Source organism: Hippichthys cyanospilos, chromosome 21 (assembly GCF_059441005.1).
Source record: "Hippichthys cyanospilos isolate Australia breed blue-spotted pipefish chromosome 21, RoL_Hcya_1.0, whole genome shotgun sequence".
NCBI classification, from domain to species: Eukaryota; Metazoa; Chordata; class Actinopteri; order Syngnathiformes; family Syngnathidae; genus Hippichthys; species Hippichthys cyanospilos.
Genome location: NC_142389.1, coordinates 239,383 through 261,574, shown reverse-complemented (window position 1 = coordinate 261,574; position 22,192 = coordinate 239,383). Strand labels below are relative to the sequence as shown.

General features: G+C 63.9%; 5 protein-coding genes across 17 annotated transcripts; 1 reads left to right on the top strand and 4 right to left on the bottom strand.

The window, feature by feature from the left end:
• Nucleotides 1–764: 764 nt before the first annotated feature.
• LOC148405932 (uncharacterized) lies at nt 765–1,573 on the bottom strand. The gene is made up of 3 exons (XM_088405165.1): nt 1,433–1,573; nt 1,252–1,359; nt 765–1,187 (listed from the first exon to the last, which is right to left on the bottom strand). The coding sequence occupies exons 1-3, from the start codon at nt 1,529–1,531 to the stop codon at nt 1,071–1,073; spliced, it is 324 nt and encodes a 107-aa protein (XP_088261291.1). The 5' UTR covers nt 1,532–1,573; the 3' UTR covers nt 765–1,070.
• Nucleotides 1,417–9,608, top strand: LOC148405931 (regulating synaptic membrane exocytosis protein 2-like). The gene is made up of 28 exons (XM_088405152.1): nt 1,417–2,525; nt 3,288–3,346; nt 3,414–3,527; nt 3,627–3,726; nt 3,914–4,037; nt 4,101–4,209; nt 4,367–4,497; nt 4,578–4,749; nt 4,835–4,991; nt 5,325–5,393; nt 5,471–5,594; nt 5,668–5,775; nt 5,893–5,943; nt 6,012–6,080; nt 6,141–6,200; nt 6,395–6,504; nt 6,622–7,068; nt 7,139–7,180; nt 7,272–7,310; nt 7,427–7,449; nt 7,501–7,610; nt 7,680–7,826; nt 8,092–8,267; nt 8,335–8,470; nt 8,537–8,649; nt 8,728–8,829; nt 9,095–9,234; nt 9,308–9,608. The coding sequence occupies exons 2-28, from the start codon at nt 3,296–3,298 to the stop codon at nt 9,497–9,499; spliced, it is 3,216 nt and encodes a 1,071-aa protein (XP_088261278.1). The 5' UTR covers nt 1,417–2,525; nt 3,288–3,295; the 3' UTR covers nt 9,500–9,608.
• Nucleotides 9,609–9,805: 197 nt separating this feature from the next.
• On the bottom strand, nt 9,806–15,078 carry lrp12 (low density lipoprotein receptor-related protein 12). Of its 3 annotated transcripts, none has more exons than XM_088405156.1 (11): nt 14,497–15,078; nt 13,849–13,905; nt 13,646–13,781; nt 13,341–13,543; nt 12,725–12,972; nt 12,477–12,626; nt 12,193–12,414; nt 11,854–12,120; nt 11,577–11,779; nt 11,377–11,509; nt 9,806–11,128 (listed from the first exon to the last, which is right to left on the bottom strand). In XM_088405156.1, exons 1-11 carry the CDS (start codon nt 14,537–14,539, stop codon nt 10,256–10,258), a joined length of 2,535 nt encoding a protein of 844 aa, XP_088261282.1. In that variant the 5' UTR covers nt 14,540–15,078; the 3' UTR covers nt 9,806–10,255. The 3 variants fall into 3 exon arrangements, with proteins under 3 accessions (XP_088261282.1, XP_088261281.1, XP_088261280.1); XM_088405155.1 differs by having other exon boundaries at nt 12,193–12,626; nt 14,497–14,749; nt 14,887–15,078; XM_088405154.1 differs by having other exon boundaries at nt 12,193–12,626.
• A 558-nt stretch (nt 15,079–15,636) lies between these two features.
• Nucleotides 15,637–17,819, bottom strand: ntaq1 (N-terminal glutamine amidase 1). Of its 7 annotated transcripts, none has more exons than XM_088405743.1 (7): nt 17,738–17,819; nt 17,113–17,273; nt 16,464–16,563; nt 16,351–16,401; nt 16,133–16,281; nt 15,939–16,063; nt 15,637–15,859 (listed from the first exon to the last, which is right to left on the bottom strand). In XM_088405743.1, the coding sequence occupies exons 2-7, from the start codon at nt 17,169–17,171 to the stop codon at nt 15,723–15,725; spliced, it is 621 nt and encodes a 206-aa protein (XP_088261869.1). In that variant the 5' UTR covers nt 17,172–17,273; nt 17,738–17,819; the 3' UTR covers nt 15,637–15,722. The 7 variants fall into 7 exon arrangements, with proteins under 7 accessions (XP_088261869.1, XP_088261870.1, XP_088261868.1 ...); XM_088405744.1 differs by having other exon boundaries at nt 17,113–17,218; nt 17,738–17,803; XM_088405742.1 differs by lacking the exon at nt 17,113–17,273 and adding an exon at nt 16,666–16,860 and having other exon boundaries at nt 17,738–17,786.
• Nucleotides 17,820–17,983: 164 nt separating this feature from the next.
• bop1 (BOP1 ribosomal biogenesis factor) lies at nt 17,984–22,191 on the bottom strand. Of its 5 annotated transcripts, XM_088405730.1 has the most exons (17): nt 22,164–22,191; nt 21,807–21,931; nt 21,413–21,568; nt 21,255–21,338; nt 21,005–21,159; nt 20,832–20,949; nt 20,298–20,399; nt 20,020–20,232; nt 19,775–19,936; nt 19,629–19,709; nt 19,483–19,552; nt 19,249–19,381; nt 18,988–19,171; nt 18,634–18,925; nt 18,457–18,541; nt 18,267–18,374; nt 17,984–18,189 (listed from the first exon to the last, which is right to left on the bottom strand). In XM_088405730.1, exons 1-17 carry the CDS (start codon nt 22,174–22,176, stop codon nt 18,036–18,038), a joined length of 2,235 nt encoding a protein of 744 aa, XP_088261856.1. In that variant the 5' UTR covers nt 22,177–22,191; the 3' UTR covers nt 17,984–18,035. The 5 variants fall into 5 exon arrangements, with proteins under 5 accessions (XP_088261856.1, XP_088261855.1, XP_088261858.1 ...); XM_088405729.1 differs by lacking the exon at nt 22,164–22,191 and having other exon boundaries at nt 21,807–22,043; XM_088405732.1 differs by lacking the exon at nt 22,164–22,191 and having other exon boundaries at nt 21,255–21,332; nt 21,807–22,042.
• Nucleotide 22,192: the final 1 nt, after the last annotated feature.

Genomic DNA, 22,192 nt, shown 5'->3' with positions numbered 1-22,192 from the left:
TGCACTCCCACGTTGCTCCGCGCTCGCCTGTTTTCACTTCGTAAAGAGGACTGACGCTCTGTCACATCCAATATGGCGGGCAAGCTGACGTCTCGCGGTCTGATACGGCGTCAGAAAGGTTCCCCGAAGTTTAAAAGTCGAAGAGCAAATACTAGGTCGGATTACTTCGGGAATTACGCGACTCCCTTACGGGGAAAAACGAGTGACGTCACCCGCAAAGAAGACCAGACGCGTTTACGTTAGCAGCTGGTCTAGCAACAGATGCTAGCGTTAGCTTGATTAGCCCACTCACCGCCACGCCACCAGCGCTCGCCATTTTAGCACGCGAGTCAAAAGCTCACCTTTTCAACGTCAACTAACGAACGGCGTAAGGGGCCGACGTCCGCCGGCGCTTCGTCGGGCGGATTCGCAACACGAAGCCGATCACAATAAGCCGCGAGTCTCCTTCGATGGCCGCGGCAGGATATCCGCGAGCAACCCTTCGCGATAAAACCTCCGCCGCCTCGCCTCATTTCGCAGTCCGTCACTTGGCGGGAAACAAGTTAGGAACCCGCATGATACACCTTCAACTTTACATTCATCCATCGTATACACCGTTGTTGTCGTGTGCGATTTTAATAAATCCGCGTGGTCGCCACTCGCTGCTTTGTTTTGAAAGGCACCCAGAACGCAATGACCGGAATAGCTACAGTATTCCGAAACGCGACGTCTCGTTCATTATCATTTGTCTTTACCTTGTCGCGATTCCATTTCGTACGAGAGTGTCATTTCAACGTGTTTTTATTAGGTAATGTGACGTCATCTTCCCGATATCATCCTCATCGTCTCAAACGCTGACACCCCCGCAAAAAAATACAAATAAATAAAAATCCAGTGCATCTTGCATTTTCCGAAAAACAAATCGATATGTGTCGAGCATTCAACGTTGTCTAACTGCATCATTGTCAAAGAAAGCAAAACTTTTAGATAAGACAATACATTCAAACGACAGAGCGGCGAGTCTCCCAAAGGCCCAATCCCGGCCTGCGCGAGTCTGAAGGAACGACTGGCGCCAGGGGTCGAGTCGACACTCAGATGCTGCGAATGAAGACGCGTGGACACGCGGACCCTCCGGGGCATCGGCAGACCTGGCCGCTCCGGCCCGTCCCGTGGCTCCGCCCCGTCCAGCAGAAGTTCCCCTTGTGACACTGCGCACAAATGGCTCGCGCGCCAGGCTAACAGAGCGCCGGCGAGCGGGCGACAAACGCTTACCATGTAGCTGAGGCGCCGCCTCCTCAGGCGGCGACAAAGGCCGGGGAGCCGGCGAACGGCGTCGCCTTGACCCGGCGCCGCGTCCGACGGCCGACGCCCGGCGCCGACCTGACGCGGTCCAGCGGAGGCGCGTTTCATCCAACCCGCCGAGATGGCGGGCGGCCCCGCGCGGCCCACCTACCTCCACGGGCGCGGGCAGGCTGCACCGGGCCTCCCGAAAACAGGCTCCGGCTAGCAGCAGCAGCAGGAGCAGCAGCGGCGCGCGGGCGCCGGCCTTCATCCGCCCTCACCCGCAAAAGCGCAACAAGGAAACCCATAATCCTCTTAGAGCGCTCCGAGTCACGTGACAAGACGGCTGCGGACGCCCCCTTCCCGGCGCCTCCCAAATTCCCCGCGGTGAACATCTTGCGAGGGCGCCGCGCCGCCATGTCCGCAAATGACACAAACGACCACAATCCTTCCACGCCCGCGCTGTCACAAAACGCCGTTGGACGTCGCAACGCACGCGCACGCAGACTTTAAGAAGATCAAGAGCTTTTCGGATCCCGCGGCAGGCGGGGGCTTAGCCCCGCTAAATGTCGCCAACGCCAAGACAAGAAAAACTTTAACAGACGCGGCGCCGGCAAGGTCGTCCGTCTACATCCCGGCGATTTGGAGCGCTCCCGCGCCACCTCCCGGCTCACTTCCGAGCCGTAAGACCTAAACCCCGAGGAGGCGGAGCTCGATCTTGGCCCGCGGGAGGGAGCGGGCGGGGCCGACGTCGTCGCCGTTGTCGTCGCCGCCTTCGCCGTGTCCGCGTACTCCCGAGGACACCGCGAAACTTGCGGACGCAAAGCCGGCGGGCGAGCGGAGGAGCGAGATCATCGAGAAGCGCCCCTCGCTTCCGCGCGTCCGGAAGAAGGCGGGCCGCTCGGCCGAGACAAACGGGTCAGGGGGCGACCGACCGGAGATCTTGACGATGTCGCCGGCCCCGGCGCCGACGTGCGCTTGCGGTTGCCCGGCGGCGGGAGCGGGCGGAGCTTCATCTCTGACCGCTCCGCGGCAAAGCCGGACCGCCTGACCCCGCCGACGGCGAGACCGGAAGCGGCGCGGCGAGCGGGCGGGACCTGACTCTTCCGCTTCCGCGCCGATGCCCGTTTGCTCTCGCGCTCCCCCCGGCGCGTTCCCGGCCCTCGCCGAGACCTTTTCGGGAGCCCCGCCCAAAGGAGGGAATCGGCCCATGGCGCCGTCGCTAGCCCCGGCGCTTCGGAGGAGGAGCTCCTGACCGCGTTCGGGTGAGCGGCCGGGCGCTTGCGGGGGCGCCGGCGGCCGGCCCGGACGAGGTCGCGAAGCCCGACCTCGAGCCGAATGTCGGGACGTGGCTCGGGCGGGCGGAGTCCGTTTGTCGCGGTCGGGGGAAGCCTCGAGGGAAACGGAGCGTCGCGCCGACCGGGCTGCGATTGGACCGCCGCTCGGAGAGCGGATTACTTGCGCCGATCCCGGATCTGTCGGCTCGGGCCGGGCCTCGCCGCGCTTCCCTCGGGGCTCGGCGGCGGGACGGGGCGGAGGCGGCCGTCGGGTCAAGGACGGGAGCGCGGCGCAGACCCCGGCGGCCTGGCCCGGAAAAGCGGTCCCGAGGGCCCGCAAGCCATCCTTTTGGCCCCGGCGGCCAGGGCCGCGGCTCTCGTTCAATTGGATTAAGCGAGCGGGAGGCGGATTAGCCGGCCGGCGTGCCCGCAGATCGCCACGGAGACGCCAGAATAGAAAGGACCTGGCCGCCTACCTGCGAGTCCTCCACCCGTCGCCGCCATCGGGCATCCCGAGGGAAGGCCGGGGAGAAAGCCGGGGGCCCGGGCCGCGCTAACAGGTTGGGGGTTTCGACCGGTCCTCCGGCCGGACTCTCGGGCGAAGGGGGGGAGCTGCGAGCGCCGACGGGACGCTCGTTCCGTTCTTGGTGCGCGCATTACGTGACGCCGCTGATAAATGCGGCACGTCGTGACGAGGCGTCAAGCAAGACGCCGTCTGATCTTCCGCCTTTCTTTCGGGCCGGTCGCCAGGAGACGACATGGACCGCGGCCATTGGTGGGATCGCAATGAACCCGCCGCCGTGCCCGCGGTGAGCGCCGCCTCCTCCCTCGCGCGGTCGCGAAGATTCGGCCTCCACGCTGACTTTTCAGCCACAGGTGTCATGGCAACCGTCCGCGGACGGCGAGCGTCTCACCGGCCGAATCGTGCTCAACAAGACCGCGAAGGACGGCTCCGTTCACCCGGACGCCGGCGCGCTGCTCGGACTCAAGGCCCGTGCTCCTCTCGTCGCCCGTCCGGGCGTCCCTCTCCCCGAACCTTCCGCCGCCCTTCGGACTTTCTGACGGGAGGGACGTTGTTTGGCCCGGCAGGTGGTCGGCGGCAAAATGACGGAATCCGGTCATCTGTGCGCCTTCATCACTAAAGTGAAACGGGGAAGCCTGGCCGACACCGTGGGCCACCTCAGACCAGGTCAGGCGACGCCGCCATCGCCGGCGCAAGCCGCTGCGCTGGCGCCCGACGGGAACGGCCGGCGAGCGGGAACGGCGGCGAGCGGGAACGGCGGCGAGCGGGAACGGCGGCGAGCGGGAACGGCGGCGAGCGAGCCAGAACGCCCGCTTCCTCGCTCTCAGGCCGTTTTGCCGTCGCTGCGGTTCAGGTGATCAGGTGGTAGAGTGGAACGGGCACCTTCTGCAAGGAGCCACTTTCAACCAGGTTTACAACATCATTACGGAGTCCAAATCGGAGCCGCAGGTGGAGCTGTTGGTCTCGCGACCAATCAGGTGAGCCCCGAGCTGGGAACGCGGCGCCGTCGGTTAGCTGGCTGCGTTTTTTTTTGCCTTCAGAGCTGCGGATTCCTCCCGCGGCCAGCCGCCCTCCACCAGCGACTTACAGGATGAACACTCGAGCTGTTTGCAGACAGCGAGCGAGCGGGTTTTGCTTCCCAGACTTCAGGTGAGTGAGACGTACGTGGCGTGGACCGTTCGAGACCTTCACCAAGTCACCACGTTTCCAAAGCATCCCGCCACAAACGCCGGGTGCGCTTCCGGGACGGTCGCGCTTCGGAGGAAGCCGCGCGCCGATAAGCGAGACTTTTGCCTTTCCCGCGCAGGTGAAGCTATGGTACGATAAGGTCGGCCGTCAGATGATCGTCACCGTCCTCGGCGCCAAGGAACTTCCCGCCCGAGTAGACGGCCGGCCCCGAAACCTCTACGTGGAAATCTACTTGCTTCCCGAGCGAAGGTTAGGGCGACGCCGGAGAAGTGTGAGGGTCGCGGACGCAACGTGCTCAGCGGTCCAGCGGAATGCGCTTTTCTCCTCAGCGCCAAGAGTAAGCGGAGGACGAAAACCGTGAAGAAGTTGGCGGAACCTCGCTGGAACCAGACCTTCATGTACTCCGCGGTCCACGAACGAGACTTCGGAGAGCGCGCGTTGGAGTTGACGGTCTGGGATCAGGCCGGGGTCGCTGAAGAAGAGCGACAGTTCCTCGGAGAGGTGAGGGCGGGCCACGCGTAGCCGAAGTGGGCTCCGGCGCCGGAGGGGGACCCTGGAAGGACCTCCGGCTCCCGTGGTGGTCCAGGTTGTGATCGGGCTGGAGAAGAGCGCGCCGATGGACGACCGGCCCCACTGGTTCAAACTTCACAGGAACGCTTTTGCTTCCCTGCCGCGAGTCAACGCCTCTCCCGGCCCACGGAGGCCAACGCTGCCGCACGGACCCGCCGGCAGGAGGCTGCGGTGTGAGTACGGCGACCGCGTGCGTCCTTAGCGCGGCATCGGGCCGTCCCTGACTCGGTTCCGAGGGCCCGGTGGCTTCCTCGATCGTTGTCGTATCGCCGATCGTCGGGCGAAACCGCATGGAATAGGTAGACGAATGAGCAACGCGTTAGGCGGAGGCTTCGGAGTGGGAAAAGCAGAGGATTCTTTTCGTTTATGAAGTTTCTGTCCCGTGGAGGATGGGGGAGGAGGAACCTTTGCGGGCGCCCGTGAAACAACGTCAAAACGCGGTCAAACGGAAGATCCTCGAAGAGGGGTGAAGGAAGCGTCAAAGGTTCTTTCCCTCGCCCTCGTAGGTTTCCACAGGTTCAGCGACGGGGACTTTTCCGATTACGACTGCGAGGACGGCATCGGGGTGATAACAGGTGACCTCGGATTCCCGCCGCGCGTGGCCGTCGCCTCACGGCGTGTTCGGTGGCCACCTTTCCCTTTTCCCCGCTAGACCCCGGGCGGAACGCGCCACGCCTCTGTAGCTCGGCCCACTCTCTCGCCGAACGCGGCCCGTCGTCCCGCCCGGGATCGCGATGCGACGCCGTGCCGGGCGGGTGCCCGTCGCCGTTCCGCAGGTAGACTTTGGCCACGGCCCGTGCCCCGGGGCCACCCCTGACTTGCGGGTGGATTTTGTGACCCGGACCGCAGCGGCCACTCGCTTTACCCGCTTTACCGCGACGACGCCGTGCGGCTCCTCCGAGGCGCCAAGATCACGCGGGCTCATTCGGACGGCGGGCGGCGCGGCAGCCCGGACAAGTAAGAAAAAGAAAGAGCTCCCTCCAACGCGGCTTCCGCCCCGAGCACCGGGAGTCCGCGCGAAAGCACGTCAACGTCGGTCGGGCGGCTCGCTGCAGCTCATGCGCTTTAACGCAGGGGCTCATCGAGGAGGAGGTCCGGGGCCATCTCCCTCGATTCCCACGACTGGTACCGCAAACACGCCGGGAGCCAAAACTCCCTTGTGCTTTTAACCCTAAAAGCGAATATCTGCGTAGTTGCTCCGCAAGATTCTGCAACGCTTCCTGGCTCAACCAGAAGGCCCACGGGAGCGCGGAAGACTTCAGGTGGGTTCCAATTTTTGGGGGCGTCCCGCGGAGGCTCCGAGCTCTTCTTCCGCCCCTCAGCCAGAACTTGGTCCCGGATTTCCCTTGGGAAGGAGAAGCCTTCGACGAGGAGCTGCTGAGGTAAACGAGCCCGCCGGCCCTCCGCCGGCCCTCCGCCGGCCCTCCGCCGGCCCTCCGCCGGCCCTCCGCCGGCCCTCCGCCGGCCCTCCGCCGGTCCACCGGGCCAAAAAGTAAAGCTGGAAAGAGACGAGAAGGGCGCAAACGACGGCGGGGCCGGCGAGCGTCCCGCCCGTCTCACGCCGCTCCTCCGACAGGGTCGGCCGGCACGACGGACCGCTCCGCGCCAGTCCCGCGGGAAGCCCCGAGTGCGGCCGCCGAGGGCGCCGGTTGCCCGCCCTCCCGCCCGGAGACGCGGCGGACACGGGTAAGAAAGGCGCTCCGGCCGCGCGGTAACTCACGGCGCTTCCTTCTTTTCTGAGCGCCGCGTCGACCTAGTTGCGCCACGCTTTCAAGCGCCGGCTCTTTGTTTGCATTCCGTTAGTTTGGGCCGCGCCCACGAGAGCGCCAGCAAGCGGCCCCGCAGTTCTGCCCGCTCGCCTCTCCCCGACCCCCTCGCAAAGACAGGCTCCTCCCCCCGGCAACCCCCAATGCCCTCCGCTCATTAGAATACAAGCTCCACTTTCCACTGGGGGGCCACATCCCCAGGCGCCCCTCCCCCCCGCCTCTCCTACTCCCCCGCCGACCCCGGCCGTTCCCCCTCCCGGCATCGAGACCCATCCGGCTCCTCCCCCAACCTTGTCGAACCAAGCCGACCCCCCCCCTGTCGCGGCTCCTACCCGTTCCGCTTGTCATCGGGCGTCGACGCACCGGGACCCGGCTCCTCCCTTGACAACCCCGCGGGACCGTCCGCCGCCTCCCTTCGCGTGTGATCGAGCCTCGCCCCCCGCGGCGCCGGGCTGTACTCCGGCTCCGCCCCCTCAGACTCCAGGTGGGTGCCGGTTAAGGTTGCGCTCGTCGATCGCCGCGTTGAGCTCACGCCAAGTTTCCGGCACGCGCAGAGGCCGAGGGACGCTCGGCCACGCCCGGAGGCAGCAGGAAAGGTCAGCGATCGGCCTCCGTGCGGCCTCGCCTCTTAAGCCTATCCCCGCCGTCCAATTTTTGCTCGTTTTCTCTCGCCGCGGCGCGGCGCAGAGGTCACGTGGGAGGACCAGCAGACCAAAGAAGAAAACGGTACGTCGCCGTCTTTGGCAAGAAAAAAAATCTAACTTTGTGGCCGCTGTAAATTAGGTCCTCGGCTCCATCCGGTCGGTCCCGCGATGTTTTGCGTATTCTCGGCGTCTCCGCAGGCGCCATGAAGGATCCCGAAAAGGTGAGCGCGCGTCGCGGGCGACGCGAGCGAGCGAGCGAGCGACCGATGTAGCCGTCGACCGATGCGCAGACGCGGGACAGCCTGTCCTTAAAGTCGTCCCCGAGCAACCTGAGCCACTTGTCGGCCGAGTCGGCGCTCCCGGACTGCCTTCAAAGCCTCGGGTGAGCGCGCCGCCGACATCGCCGTCTCCGGCCGACTTCCTCAACCCGCCCTCTCCTCGCCGGAGGCAGTAGGACGGACGCTCGACGGGGGCCGGGAGATCCGGGAGATCCGGGGGCTCCGACGGACGACCCCGGGACGGGATCGGCGGAGAGGGCCGCCCCGCCGACCGGCGAATCTTTGGAGGAAGGCGAGGAAGAGGAGCCCGAGTCATCAAAGTAAGCGCCGGGGGCGCCGAGGATCCGCTCCGTTCCGTCGGAATGGAGCTTTTGTCGCACGAGCTCCGACGGGCAATGACGGAAGAGCTCAAACGAAGAGCTCAAAATTCTTCCGCTGCGTGGCGACAAAGCCGTCGCCGGCTTCGCTAAACTTAGCGCCAGTTTGAATCGGGGTCAGGGGGCTTCCGGACAACAAGTTTGGACTTCCCTGCCTAGAAAATCCGACGATCCGCTCGCCGCGCCCCCCCCTTCCCCTTCCCCGCAGGGCGGCCGCCGCTCCGGCCGCCAAAGCCGCCGGCGCGGGCGGCGACATTTGTTCCCTGAGCCGTAACGACGACGACGACGACGACAAGAAGCGGCGATCGAGTTTGGGGGCTCGGGTGATGGGGCTGGTCGGACTGGGAAAGAAAAGCCAAAGCGCCTCCCAGATCAACCCGGAGGGTGAGTCCCGCCGGACCGCGGATGGAGTCCGGCAATGTTGTGTGCCCCGCCCCCCCTCCCCCCCCAGAGGAAGAGAAGAAGAAGAAGGCGGTGAGACTTCCCGTGCAAAGGAGCGTGGAAACCGGACTGGCCGTGGACTTTAAGTCCCGCTTCACCCGACAGCCGAGCCGCGACCCCGACGCCGAGGACCCCAAGCCCGGCGCGTACGAGCCGTCCCGTTTGCGGCGCCGGCTTCGGCAGATTCCGCTCACGTTGCGCTTTCCTTTCAGCCTGATCTTCCCGGGAGTCAAGCTGGCCACGGACAAACACTTCACTGGCTTCCTTGACGGCTTGGGCCCCGCTCAGCTGGCGGGGAGGCAGACGTTAGCCACGCCCGCCATGGGTACCGACCGACCGATCAAAAGAAGGTCCGAATAATCGCGCCGAGGCAAAATCCGACGAGCGCCGTTGTGCCGCTCAGGAGATATCCAGATCGGAATGGTCTACAGGAAGGAGCGCCTAGACGTGGAGGTGATCCGGGCCAGGGGGCTTGTGGGTAAACAAGGCAACAAGAACACACCAGGTGAATTCCCTCGTCCGGACGGGCGCGGGGTAGTTCCGGACGGACTTTAGGTAGGCCGGGGAAGCTTTCGGGGGCAAGATCTTAAGGGGCGCGGCGCCGGCGAGCGTCCCCGAAGGTAGCGGCTCCCGCGAGGAGCCCCCGCCCCGGTTCGTTACGCCGAGTTCCCGGGAGCGAAGGGAAGCGTAGCGAGGGCCGGGAAGGCCGCGGAAACTTGTTGAGGGCGCGACGGGGCTCAACCTTTGTGACGGCTTCCTCTGCTGCCCAGCGGCGTACGTGAAGGTCTACCTGATGGATAACGGCAAATGTTTGCTGAAGCGAAGAACTCGCCTGGCCAGAAAGACTCTGGATCCCCTTTATCAACAACAGCTGCAGTTTGAAGAGAGCCCGGAGGGCAAAGTCCTGCAGGTAGCACGTTGAGCGCGCGCCGGCCGCCGCATTCGCGCCGGGACTAACGCCGCCGCGCCCCTCAAACGCTCAGATCATCGTGTGGGGCGATTACGGCAAGATGGACCATAAATCCTTCATGGGCGCCGCGCAGGTGCTCCTGGATGATTTGGACCTGTCCATCATGGTGATCGGCTGGTTCAAACTGTTTCCCGCCACCTCCCTGGTGGACCCCGCTTTGGCCCCGCTGACCAATAAAGAGACGGAGGGCGGCGGCGCGCCGTAGAAGCAGCAGCTGGCGCGAGCGAGGCCTCCTCTGCCGCGGTCGCAGGATTCGTTTCCCGCCCGGTCGCGGAAACGGGCCGAGCGAGGACAATAAAGTGGCGGTCAAAGTTCTCGAGTGGGTGGGGTGGCTTTTCCGTGTCTTGCGACCTTCAGACGGGACTTAACCCTTTTTTGGTCCGGCTAACTCCACACACACACGCATCCTCTTTCTCTTCACGAGGGCGGCGGGCGTGCCTGTTCCGAGCCCGCCCGCACAAACGGGCTTTTTGATCCCGCTCCGACGTTTGAAGAAGAAAGCCCAAAAAAGGAGGAATTGAAAAGGTTTAATATTTCACTTGGACAAACCGAGGCGGAAAACACCACACCATCATGCGGGTCAAAGAACAGCACAGTTAGGAGAACGGGAAGAATAAATATACCTAAAACCGGGAACGCAAAAAATACTGAGGCGGAGCCGCTTTTTTTTGGACGCAGACATTTGCCGGACGTCTTGTTGGCAAACCGCAGGGCGGCCGCGAGCCACGCCATTTAGGGACACAAACGCTCGGATTTAGCCCCCCCCAAACACGGGCCCTTGCGATCGGGGTCCCTCGGATCCCGCGGGGCACCCGATCCCGGACCCGCCGGCGGACGAGGAACGGCCGTCCGACACCAAGGAAGTCTGCCGCGTCGCGCTCGGCGGCGACGGGCGGCCTCCGGGCGGCGCGGGCGGTCGCCGGCCCGATGCGGCGCCGACGCCGGCTTAGCCTTGGGCTCGCTAGCACAGCTGGAGCAACTCGTCGTCGCTGCTCTCCGTCTTGCCTCCGACGTCCAGGCACGCGTCCGGGATCCGCGCGGTGTGAACTTTGCCGCAGCGTTCGCAGGGTCCGTCCCGGCCCGGGCGCCGCGCCGCCTGCGCCGCGGCGGGCGAGGGGCGGGCTTCCAGGAGCGGGCGGCGGACCTCGTCGGAGGCCGGGGACGGGTCCGAATCCGGGATCAAAAGCTCCACGTCTTCGTCTTCGTCGCCGCTCCCCCGCCGCTCGGCGAACTCCGCCCCGCCCCTTCTCGCATCTAGCTGGCGCGGCGGACTGCGATCGGTCCGGCTCCGGCGGCCGGCCGTCACGAGGTTCTTGGCGAGGCGCTGCAGGTTCTGGGTCAGGCGGCGCAAGGTAGAGGACCCGGTGGCCCGGGCCCGAGACGAATCGCCGCGACGCGCCGCCTCCGGGTCGGCGGTTTCCGCGAGGCCGGTCGGCGAGGCGGCCTCGCCGTGAGCGTTTTGGGCCCGGCCGAGGGCGGGCGGCGGGTCGCCGGCGGGAGCCGCCGGGGCCACGGCCGCTTCCGCCGAAACAGCAAGAGGGGCCTTGTGCGGCAGGGGGACGACGGGACCGCCCGTGGCCCCGCGCTCCCTTCCCCTCTCGCTTTCCGTGTCCGTGTCGTCCGAGTCCGGAGACGGCGGGTCCGAAGCGGAGGCGGTCCCGCCGCCGTCCTCGAGATCGGCGGAGACCAGGGCCAAAGAGCCCGAATGGCGCGAGCGGGAAAAGTTGAAGAGGCCGCGCCACAGGTCGCCGCGGCGACGGGCGGAAGGGAGGCGAAGCGAGGTGAAGCCGAGCTGAGAACGCACCGCCAGGCGCAGGTTCTCCAGAACGGAGGCCTGGGGGCCCAACAAAAACAAAGTGAGGCGCGATCCCGTGGCCCTCGGCGTTCGCCGTACTCTTAGCGCAGGCGGGTTACGCTGACCGACGCGGGCGCTCCCTGAACCGCGTCTCGGAATTTTACAAAGGAGCCCGAGATCCCCCGTCAAGTTCAAGCCAAAGTAGTCAAAGTCAAAGAAATACGGGTCGGGGGCCGTACGGGTGCGAAGCGGCGAAAAACCCGCACGGGTCCGTCGGCCGTCTTTACCTGACTCCCCGAGCATACCGGGAAATCCTCCACGGGCGGGATCAAGCCCTGAGCGATCAGCTGGCCGTAGGAGGGCGGGGCTTCCCTCCTCAGCAGCTCCGCCTCCACCCTGGACAGCTGCGTCTCAAAGGACCTGCGGCGAGCGGCGGCGAGGTCACGGGCGGCGGGGAGGCGCGCGGGCGGCGCGCGGGGCCGCTCACCTGCGCTCGAACACGCGCAGCGAGTAGAGTTTGCAGGTGCAGCCCAGCGCGATGACCAGCAGCAGGCCGCACACCAGGCTGCCGATGACGGCGGCGGCGATCACCCGGGTGGGCACCACCACGGGACAGCTCTCCTCGTCGCTGCCGTCGCCGCAGTCGTCCTGGGCGTCGCACACCCACGACTCGAAGACGCAGCGGTTGTTCTGAGCGCACCGAAGCAGAGCGCGGCGTTGGCGCCCGGGCGACGCCTCGCGATCGGACGCGGCGGCGAGGAAACCTTGCAGTGGAAGTTTCCGGGCTGACAGAACAAGCAGTTCTTCTCGTCGGAGCCGTTGGGGCAGCGGTTCTGGTAGTTGCAGCGGTCCGAGCGAGGGTAGCAGGCTCCGTTTCGGGAGCAGGGGAACTCGTCCTCCCGGCACGCCGAGCAGTTGGCCTCGTCGCGGCCGTTGGGGCAGTGCCAGTAGCCGTCGCAGCGCTGCCGCTCCGCGTAGCAGCCCCAGTTGCCCCCGCAGGGAACCTCCCAGGGCAGGCAGAAGCCGTCCACCTGAAGGAGGAGGGGGGCCGGCGTCGTCAGAGCGCCGCCGCCGCCCCGCCGCCGGCGAGCCGCCGCGCCGACCTGGTAGGTGACGTTGAAGCCCCTGGCGGCGTTGATCTTGTCGGCGTAGAAATGGACGCGTAGCTGCCCCGAAGACGACGCCACGGCGACCGGCGCCCTGGAGTCGAAAGCCGTCAAGACCCTGAGGAGGCGGCGGGGGTTCTCCTCCAGACCGTCGTACACCTTCACGTAGTCGCCGTAGCCCGTGCCGTCCAGCTTGAAATCCGTGAAGCGCAGGACGACCTGCGCGCCGGCGAAAAGGTTGAGGCGGGCGGGGTAGGGGCCCGCCGGCTCCCGCCCCGTACCTTCCTGCGGTCCCCGGTGTCGATCAGCCAGGTGCAGTTGCTGCCCGGCGGATAGAAGTCGGGATAGTTTGGAGAGCTGAAGGAGCCGTAGAAGTTCCTGAGCCATTCCCCGCAGGCGGGCACTTCGCAGTCCATCTCGTCTCCCAGGTCCTGAGAGACGCGGCGGGTGAAGGGCCGAGGCCGGGCCGGGCCGGGCCGGGCCGGGCCGGGCCGGGCCGGGGGGTCGCGAGCGGCGGGCGGGGGCCCACCTGGCAGTCGATGCTGCCGTCGCAGCGCAGGCTGTGGGGCAGGCAGGTGTAGATCCGCGTGTAGCGCGACAGGCACGGGAACTGGTCCGGGCCGCAGGGCTGGAAGGAGAAGGGCGAGTCCGCGCACGCGTCCTCGTCCGAGTTGTCGCCGCACTCGTCCATGGAGTTGCAGCGCCACCACTCGGGGACGCACTTGCCGTTGGAGCAGTGGAACTGGTCCGCGTCGCAGCCGGAAGCGTCCGGCTTCCCTGACGCCCGAGCGGGCCACAAAAAGGACGCCGGTTGGCTTTCCACATCTGATTGATGACCCGCCGAAGCCGCCCCCGAGCCGGTTGGCGAGCCGGCGAAACATGAGCGGACTCCGTTCGAAATAAATGAGAAAAGAGAGCCCGGCGGCGGGCGGGTAGCGGCCTACTGCTGATAAATGACACTGATTATCATTGGCTATGTTATATTATGTATATTAGCACGGTCTCAATCCAAATCGCGCCATCGCGAGGATCCGCCGAGAAGCAAAGTGTCAACCCTATACCTCGGCAAAGAAAAGCTCAATTTGCCGATATCGCAGCTCTCCGCTTTCCACGCGCGCACTTTTTCATACGGCAGAAATGCTCACCTGTGACGTAGGACAGCCGGAAGCCTTTCCCCGCCAGGGCGTCGTCGGAGCGGAAGCGGATCCAGACGTGGTCCTGAGAAGAGATGTAGGGCGGCGGCAGGGAGGAGCCGCACACTCGCAGACCCTCCAGGTTCTTGTAGTTGCTGATGGACATCCAGTCCGACGAGCAGCGGTGCGAGCCCTGCAGGTCGAAGTCCTGGAAGCTGCGGGGGGGGGGGGGGGGGGGGGGGGGGGGGGGGGGGGGGGTATGGGGGGTTAACCTACAGCCGGGGCCGGGCCGGCCGATGGGCGAGGCGGCGGCGGACCTGATGGTGACCCGCTCCCCGGGCCGGCCTCGGATGTTCCAGCTGCAGTTGAGGCGGGCCGGGTACTGGAAGGGCCAACCGGGACTGGCGATGACCCCGCCGGATGCCCGGAGCAGCTCCGACGAGTCGCCGCACGCTGAAAGCGGCGCGGGGTGAGGGCGGGATCCGAGGGCGCGGGGCCGCGCGCTCGCCGGGCCACTCACCGTCGGAGATCCCCGACACCAAGACGTTTTCGATCTTCGGAGAAGCGGCGCCGCATCCTGCGCAAACGGTCGCCGTCCCGAATGAGCTCGTTTCGTTGCCAACTCGATGACGGTGAAAGGACGCGGAGGAAAAGGTTTTGCTCTCCCGTCGCGGGACGCCCGCTCGTTTAACGCGCGGCAGTCATAGGGCCGCAATCGGCACGCCTCAGATAAAAATGCCAAAGCGGCAGGAAAACCGAGTGACGACGGGCGCTTTGCCGAAGCGACAAACAATGGATTTCGGTTGACAGACGTTGGCATGGATTGTGGGGATAGAGGCGCGGAAGAAGCCTAGTGAAAAACAGCAAATACCCAAAAGATTTGTTCCGCCGTGGACCGATTTCTTTCCATGCAGAGGCCCGTCGATACCGGTGGGAAAAAGACGACACAATTTGGTCGTTTCACTCAATACACGTGAACGGCGTCGCTGCAATCCATGAGTTTGCTATATATATTGGCCAAACTCATCAAACCTTGCCTCGGGCTTCTCGCGTAAGCTCCGTTCTAAGTTTCGGGACGCGTAAACGTCATGTTGGGATGCCCTCACTTTGGAGAATCGATGCGGGAACAATTTGAGCGCAATGTCGGCTTGGCTTGAAGTCAACTCACCTGCTAAGAGGAGCAAGAAGACGCCTGGGGCGATGGCGTCCATGACGACGAGCCCAAGGTCACAAACGTGCGCGGCAGAGGATGGAGACGCTGGCTCGACTAGGCTAGGCTAGGCTAAGCTAGGCTAAGCTAGCCAGGCCAGGCCAGGCCAGGCCACGAAGCAAACAAAGAAGCGCTACTTGGCCGGAGGGCGCTCGCTCGCTTTGGCTAGCCCGACGAAGCGGGGCGCGCCGTCATTTTTGTCGAGCGCAGACTGTTTGTCGAACAAAACAAATAAAAGGAAAAAAATCAACATTTAGCGTAGGACCGACGTCTGTTTGTACACAATGCTCCCGGGCAAGGGCGATTAGCATGCATGCTAACGCGGAGAGCTAGCGAGCGGCCGCGCACCGTCGTCCTCTTGTTCGCCTCCGTCAGCGCCGAGGCTTCGTCGGAGCACGGCGGGCGTCTGGCGCCCGCATTTCGCCACGTTCGACGACGACCGGCGCCTGCCTGCCTGCCTGCCTGCCTCCCTCGCTCTGCTTTCCTCCCTTCCTCCCTCTCGGCCGGCAGCCGTCGTTTGTTTGCCGCGAGCTAGCCCCGCCTTGCCAGTGACGTCACCGGAGCGCGACGGTAGAAAAACAACAACACTGAACGAACGTCTCAAGATGCCTTTTGACTTTTCTTTTTCTTAAGCGAGTATCGCCGCAAAGTTAGAGCGTTTTGCTCACGTCGAGTTCCCAAGTGTGAAAAGTAAAAGACATTTTTGACACGCTCTAGGCCAGGGTTGTCCACCTTCTGGCCCGGGGGGCCACCCTGAAAATGACATTTGCTGCCAATTTTGTTAAACGTACTCGAGAGCTTTTCTAAACATGCGAAGATGCTAATGGACCACTAACAACCCAACCGGTAACAGTCTTTTACTTTGGGTGACTAAAGAGAATTGTTTTTCACAAGAAAATGGCTTCTTCCAATCGGTTCCGTCAAGGTCCAAAATGTGGAAACATCGCAAGATCGATTCCAAAGTATTGTTTCTATTTTCTTTCGTTCCCTCTTGGGAAAGACGCCCACTATGTTGACAAGCGTGTGCGTGGATATTATTATTATGTAGCTGTAATTTAGCCTCTCCCTCCTGGCACGTAATTGCAGCGACTCACCACGTGAACAAATGAGTTTTATTGCGCTAAAAGTATAAACGCACGTACATCACGAGCAGCCAGACACGCACGGGCGGGCGGGCGGGCGCGCTACGACTGCGGCGACGACTGCGGCGACGAGGGCGCGTCTTTGAGGTAGCGTCGCAGGAAGCCATCCAAAGTGAAAACGTGTCCCCAGCCCCGGGCGGGCTCCATGCAGATGAAGTCATCCAAGTTCATGTGAGCGTCTGCGGAAGAAGAGGTCGCGGACGGGGTTAGGGTCAACCCCAGCCGCGCGGCGCCCATCTTCTACCCGTCGACTCTGACCCGCCGTGGCGATCGCGGGGTAGGGCGGGGGGGGCATCTTCCAGGTCCCGTCGGCGTTCTTCATGTGCGAGCGGTCCGAGGCAAAGCGGGACAGGAAGCAGTCGGCGGGGACCACGCGCAACTTCCTGCGCGACGTCGACAGCGGGCTCAAGGAGAGGCCCTCCCCAAAGCGGAAGGCGGTCGACCCGGGTCACCTGCGGTACTCGGGCCGGACGTCGCCGTCGGAGCGCAGGGCGCGCGCGGCGTAAGCCCCCAAGCCGCAGGGAAAGGGCAGAAGCGAGTCCAGGTCGTAAACGGCCGCCTCCGACCCGGCCGCCACGCGGAGCAGGATCACGTGATAGTCCTGCGCGGAGGGCGACGCCGGAATGAGCGCGGACCGGGTCCCGACCGGCGGGGGCCGGCGGCGGCCTACCCAAAGCACGGGCCGCTCTCCGCCGGACGACTTTTGCTTCCACAGAGGCACCTGGCGGAGAAACCCGCCGGACGTTGAAGGCGGACTCGGCGGGCCGCCGGGAGGGAGCTCACCGTTCTGTTGTCGTTGGAGATGAAGACCACAAAGAGTTCCTGGAGAGGCGCGCTTTTCTCCCGGCCGACCAGCTCGCAAAGTTGCCACACGTTTTCTTCGCTGCAAACGCACAGGAAAAGGAGTGCTTCCGATTCGCTCGCGATAGGCCCGCCGCGCGTCCCCTCGTCGCTAAGCCGAGCGAGAAGCTGAAATTTCACCCACCCAGACGGGATGTGCCACCTCTTGGCTGAAAAGGCGCGAGAATAACGTGGAAGAAAATGAGCCAAATGCCGTAGGCGTGTAGCTTTTTGGGCCATCTACCGGCGAACGAAGGGTCGTGGCGCGAGTGCGCCGTATTTCAAGAAGCCCGCCACAACGATTCCACTACATCCGTCGAGTTCTCCCCGTTCGATATTCCTTGCGGAAAAAGTGAAAGACGTCAAGGTGAGGGATTCGACTTTTACAAACTGTACAACCATGCGGTAAAGCTATTTTTTTGCCCAGAAGGCGAATTTGCATTCTAGGTTATCGCCCACCACTCGACGTCGCTAGATTTTGCACATCGTCCGTTGGAAATCGAAAACCCGTTGACGACTCGCACTCGATCAAAAGACGAAACGCGGGAAGTTAACGCTTGATTAAAAGTCGATCGTCGCGTTCTTCCGTTACCAGTAACAGCTGCTGTATGCACACTCCTCCTTTCCCGGTATGATTCTGCTTTCCGTCATTTTGGACCGCCGTCAAAGAGGCACGGTTCCGCAGCGGATCCGATTACCTGTCGACATAAAAGCGTTGACCCGAGTCCCAATAACGTCCGCAAGTCCCTATTCCTGTAAAAGTAGGAGAAAGAAGCGAATCCTTTCAAATAGGTGGAACTGTTGTGAGCGCGAAGACTTTTCCCTTTGGGGAGGAGCGAGTCAACGACGCAGCTTTTAGAGCGAAGAGTCGTTTGGCGGAAGCTACTTTCTTCCTTCCGCTCTATCCGGAACGTCTGCGGCCATTCGCCGACTACGTACGTCCTCGATTAGGGGGGGATTCGATACCGCAGCTGTCACCGCAAATATAACTTTAGAAAATTCATTAGTAAAAACGTCAGGCGCACCCGTTGTAGCGAAACCCCCGACCAAGGTTGACGTTTGTACTTATTTTTTTACTCATGGCGTCCTCACCATAATTATCACGGTGAGAGCCGAAACCAAATTTAACACGTACGAACAGACACTTAGAAAGACATTGTTCCACGTATAGAACCGAATATACATGAAATGAAGTATACGTAAAAAGCAAAACACACCTTTTGCCTCTTCGCCTGTGTGCAAACTCTCAATTAAGCGACCCGATATGCTCGTCGCGACACCGGAAATGCAAACAAAAACAAAGGGAAGCGCAAGTGCAAAATGAATGCTGCGAACGTCAAAATAAAACAGGCGTCACTTTTCGAAAAGGCACCCCGTGCTTAAGTCACGTGACAGGAAAGTTGGACTCGGGCCTTTCGACTATGGCTTATTCTCTCGTATGTTTGAAAAGAGAAAACCAAGCATCGCGTGAAAAAACAAACGTTTATTGGGAAAGCGATATCGCACGCAGGCGCGCTAGGTGAAGAGGCGCACGGTGGCGTCGGCGCCGGACGAAAACACCCAAGGCTGCGTGGGGTGGAAGGCCACATCCAGGACCCCCAAATCGTGCGTGACCACGTGACCTTTCAGAACCTTGACCGGGACGATGAGCGGGTTCTGCAGCAGGTCGCTGAAAGAAGACGCGCGGCGTTAGCGCGCCCCTCGCCAAAGGACGCGCCCCTCGCCAAAGGACGCGCCGGCGCTTACTTGTAAACGGTCCCGTGGCAGACGATGACGGATCCGTCGTCGGACGCCGAGGCGAAAAGCGGGTAGGATCGGTGATAGGCGACGGCCCTCACGGCTTTCTTGTGGTGCCTGCGGAGGGGGCGGGCGTGAGCGGGGGGCGGGGCGGGGCGGGAGGCGGGCCCAGCGCGAGCCCTCGCCGGCCGCCACCTACCGCAGCATCTTGTAGGGCTTGGCCGAGAGGTCCAGGTCAAACCAGCCCAGCCGGCAGTCGTAACTTCCGCAGATGACGTGATCGCCTGCGCGGCCCGCGGAGGTCAGGCGGGGCGGGGCGCGGCGCGGCGCGGCCCGCCGGGAAAGGGGGGGGGGGGGGGGGGGGGGGGGGGCTCACCTCCGGGGTGGACGGCCATGCTGGAAATCCACTTGGAGTTGGCCTGCAGCTTCTTGGTCATCTCCTGCTTGAGCAGGTTGTAAATGCGCACGTTGCGCTGCGTGGCCACCAGGAAGTAGGGCCGGATGGGGTGGAAGCGCACGCACTGGACCAGGCCTTTGTTGCGCCTGAACGGGTTCTGGCTGCGCCGGGTGCTGAGCTGGTGGATCAACACCTGCAGGTGGCCGGAGTGGTCCGGCATGACCGAGGCCAGGTAGTCCCCTTTGGCGTGCCACGTCACCTGCTTGACGGCCTGCGGACGGTCCGGGCGTCAGGGGCCCACCCCCCGCCGAGGCGCGGGATGGGCCGGCGCACCTTGGGATGTAGGATTTTCAGGCGCACGCCCCGCCCGCGCTCCTCGCCTTCCGCGTCGCTCCAGCCGGCGGGGCCCGCCGACTCGGGCGGCTCCGCCTCCCGGCCGCCGGCCAGCAGGCGTTCCGAGGCGGAGGCCGCCTCCCGATCCGCTAGCGCCGGCGCCAGCAGCAACACCAGCGCGTCCCTGCCCGCCGACGGAGAGCCGGTCAGAGGGCGAGGCGAGGCGAGGCGAGGCGGGCCGCCGCGCAAACGGGTCCTTACAGGGCCACGGCCAGAAGACACAAGCTCGGGTTGGGGTTCCAGGACACGCTCTTGACGGCTCCGCCCACCTGGACCGCCTTGACGCAACGGGAGGAACCCACCTCCCAGAACCTGACCGAGCCGTCGTCACTCCCTGAAAGAGCGCCGGCGGGCCGAGTTTTTCTTCAAAGCCTTCCTCCCGACGAGGGACGGGCGAGCGCCCGGGCGGAGAAGCGCCGTCGGCCGGCCACTCACCCGACGCCAGCCACTGCCCCGACGGAGAAACGTCGATGGAGCGGACCAGGCCGCGGTGACCGCGGTAAACCTGGGCACGGAATCATGCGTGAATGGCGCGTCGGGAGCGCACCCCCCCCCCGCCCGCGGTCGGCGCCCCGGCGCACCAGCGACTGCGTGGTGGGAAAGGGCTGCAGGTCCTTGGGTTTGGGAAGCTTGGGAATGAGATCCTCGGGGTCCACGTTGACCTGCGGAGAGACGGGCCCGGCGTCAGCGAGGCGGCGCCGCCCGCCCGGGACGGCGGGGGCCTTACCCTCATCTTCCTCTGGCGGGGGCACAGGTAAAGGTCCAGGCAGCGCTCAAATCTCTCGTGGATGAAACGAGGGAAGGCCGGCACCTGCCGGAGGCTGGAGAACTTGGCGGGGAGGAAGGGCAGCTTCCTGTCGGCCGGGTCCTGCTGCTCCCACAGCGCTCGCTGCCATCAAGATGGGCTGGATCAAGCCTCGCCGCTCGCGGGCCGACGGGCCGGCCGGCGGGCGGGCGGGCGGGCGCGCCTACCTCCTCTTCCGACAGCAGGTACTCGGGCGGGGGGTTGTAGGACTCGCGGTGGCCGGGCAGCGGGATCTTGGGGGCGGGCAGGTGCATCCGATGGCGGGCCGCCGGCGAGGAGTCCTCCTTGCCCCACAGGTCGTAGTAGCGCCCCCGGCCGTCGTCCGGCGCGCGGCGAGGCTTGATCCAGCCCATCTTGATGGCGTGGACCAGCCTGGAGACCTGGGAGCGCCGCGCGGCCTTTAGCCGGGCTCCCCGGGCGGGGCCCCCCCCCGCGTCGGCCTCACCTTCTCCTTCTCCACCAGCGAGGGGATGAAGCTGCGCTTGTCGGACGGACGGTTGCTGACGGGGTGAAGCATCACGTCTCGGCTGAAGAAGTCCACCGAGGGCTGGGCGGGAGGCAAACCCGTTAGCCCCGCCCCGAGGTATCGGCGACCCGAATCCTTTTTGGACCTTTTAACGATCAACCCGCTCCTTCACATGCAGAAGCGGCGTTTTGCCTTGCCGGATTACAAGATGCGGCTGTGTTTCCCGCTTCTACAAATAAATAGGTGTCTTTGTCGGACAAAAAACGCGGTCAGCGGTAGGTCCTGGCATCGATGGAAATGGGAGAGCGCCTGTACGATAGCTAAATTAAAAAAAGGCAGAAAAAAAAGATCACGTGTGCAAAATATTCCCGGCATCAGAATAATCCCCCATAAATGATTACAAGCCGAAAGAAAGAAAGCGAATCTATCGTTGGCCGGCCCCGGGACCGGTCCGGACGGCGAACGCGGGCCCGCGCGGACCGAGAAGGGTGGGCGGGGAGGGCAGGAGCTGACCTGGTACTCCTTAAAGTCGGCGTCCCCGAACTGTCCTCTCTGCAGGCGCTTGACCAGGTCCACCTGCTCGTCCGACAGCACCACGTCGCTCCCCGTCTGCTTGTCGCGAACCGTTCTCCTGCGCGTAACGCGCGTTAGCCGGCTCCGGCTAACCCGAACCCTAAGCGACTCACCAGTAGTCGGGGTTGTCCATCTTCTCCAAGAACTGGTCCAGCTCGTCCTTGTTTCGGATGGGCTTGTAGATTTTCTTTCCGTCCAGGTTGTAGCCGACGTGAGGGAAGTCTTTGTACCACTCCATGGGGATGTTCCCCACCGTGTTGCGGATGTCCTGGTGAGACAAAAGACCCGATCGGTCCGCGAGCGGGCGGCTTCGCCGGAGGAAGGGAGGGAGGGAGGAAGGGAGGGAGGGACGCAAGCGCTCACCTCTTCGTCCGACGAGTCGCGCTCGTACTCGTCCGGCTTTTCGACGTCCGCCGCCTCCGTCTGCGTCTGCGTCTGCGTCTGCGTGCGGCCGGGGGAAAAGACGCCGCGGGTTGGGACGGGACGGACGGCGCGAGGAGAAGCGCGACCGACCGCGGTACCTGCCGCGTTTCAACAACTTCTCCCTCGCGGTCGGGGTCGTCATCCTCGCCGTCGCTCCCCGAGTCCTCCAGTCCAGAGAAAACGCTCTCCTCGCTGCCTGATTCGTCGTCGTCCTCTTCCTCCTCCCCTCGGTCCAAATCTTTGACGCTGAAAATCTGCAACGTGAGGTGCGCACGTCACCTGACAGACAATCTCGCCCTTCGTAGACTCCATGTTAGGGGTGATGTGGAAACGGCATATGCTACGCGAAGGTGCTCGATTTGAGCGCAAGACTGTAAAAGCCGCGTGAGGCCCGAGCGCGGCTCAGGCGAGCCTCTCCGCTCGGTCAACGTCCGAAGCGTGCTAACGGTTGGCTCGCTCGACATTGCGATTCGGCTTAAACCGGCGCGTCACCTCGTCGCGTTCGTCGGCCCGCTTGCTTTTGCCCTTCTTCTTCAGGCCCCTTTCTGGAAGCGTCGCCGCATCGTCCTCCATGGCGCAAGTCGCACGTGAATCCTCTCGGCCGCCTTCTTCGCCGTCTTTAGGAAGCAACATGGCGTTGGGCAAACGAGGCGATGACGCACTACCGCCCCCAACCGAATCGGGGCGGAGTTTTTTTCTTTTCTTTTGCGACTGGGATGAAACTTTACTCTTTTGATGTAGAGAGGAACGGGGGGGGGGGGGGGGGGCTATAGCTAGAGAGGTTCAGCGAACCGAATAAGGGAAGGGCAATTTTTTTCTTTAGTGGCGGTACAGGTCAGCTGGAATCACCTGCAAACGCCATCAAGAAACGCTTGACG

What these genes read in the sequence shown, in the direction of transcription:
- LOC148405932 (XM_088405165.1), bottom strand. Translation starts at nt 1,531, where the DNA reads ATGAAGGCCGGCGCCCGCGCGCCGCTGCTGCTCCTGCTGCTGCTGCTA. An exon ending in GCCTGCCCGCGCCCGTGGAG is followed by an intron (nt 1,360 to 1,432) that starts GTAGGTGGGCCG and finishes GGACCGCGTCAG; the next exon opens with GTCGGCGCCGGGCGTCGGCC. An exon ending in GGCGGCGCCTCAGCTACATG is followed by an intron (nt 1,188 to 1,251) that starts GTAAGCGTTTGT and finishes ATTTGTGCGCAG; the next exon opens with TGTCACAAGGGGAACTTCTG.
- LOC148405931 (XM_088405152.1), top strand. Translation starts at nt 3,296, where the DNA reads ATGGACCGCGGCCATTGGTGGGATCGCAATGAACCCGCCGCCGTGCCC. An exon ending in GGGAGCGCGGAAGACTTCAG is followed by an intron (nt 6,081 to 6,140) that starts GTGGGTTCCAAT and finishes TCCGCCCCTCAG; the next exon opens with CCAGAACTTGGTCCCGGATT. An exon ending in GAGGACCCCAAGCCCGGCGC is followed by an intron (nt 8,471 to 8,536) that starts GTACGAGCCGTC and finishes CTTTCCTTTCAG; the next exon opens with CCTGATCTTCCCGGGAGTCA.
- lrp12 (XM_088405154.1), bottom strand. Translation starts at nt 13,904, where the DNA reads ATGCGGCGCCGCTTCTCCGAAGATCGAAAACGTCTTGGTGTCGGGGAT. An exon ending in GGTGTCGGGGATCTCCGACG is followed by an intron (nt 13,782 to 13,848) that starts GTGAGTGGCCCG and finishes CGCCGCTTTCAG; the next exon opens with CGTGCGGCGACTCGTCGGAG. An exon ending in GGGGAGCGGGTCACCATCAG is followed by an intron (nt 13,544 to 13,645) that starts GTCCGCCGCCGC and finishes CCCCCCCCGCAG; the next exon opens with CTTCCAGGACTTCGACCTGC.
- ntaq1 (XM_088405742.1), bottom strand. Translation starts at nt 16,760, where the DNA reads ATGGCCCAAAAAGCTACACGCCTACGGCATTTGGCTCATTTTCTTCCA. An exon ending in AGGTGGCACATCCCGTCTGG is followed by an intron (nt 16,564 to 16,665) that starts GTGGGTGAAATT and finishes GTGCGTTTGCAG; the next exon opens with CGAAGAAAACGTGTGGCAAC. An exon ending in TCTCCAACGACAACAGAACG is followed by an intron (nt 16,402 to 16,463) that starts GTGAGCTCCCTC and finishes TTTCTCCGCCAG; the next exon opens with GTGCCTCTGTGGAAGCAAAA.
- bop1 (XM_088405729.1), bottom strand. Translation starts at nt 21,947, where the DNA reads ATGTTGCTTCCTAAAGACGGCGAAGAAGGCGGCCGAGAGGATTCACGT. An exon ending in CGCTGGTGGAGAAGGAGAAG is followed by an intron (nt 20,233 to 20,297) that starts GTGAGGCCGACG and finishes CGGCGCTCCCAG; the next exon opens with GTCTCCAGGCTGGTCCACGC. An exon ending in AAGCCCTACAAGATGCTGCG is followed by an intron (nt 18,375 to 18,456) that starts GTAGGTGGCGGC and finishes CCCCCTCCGCAG; the next exon opens with GCACCACAAGAAAGCCGTGA.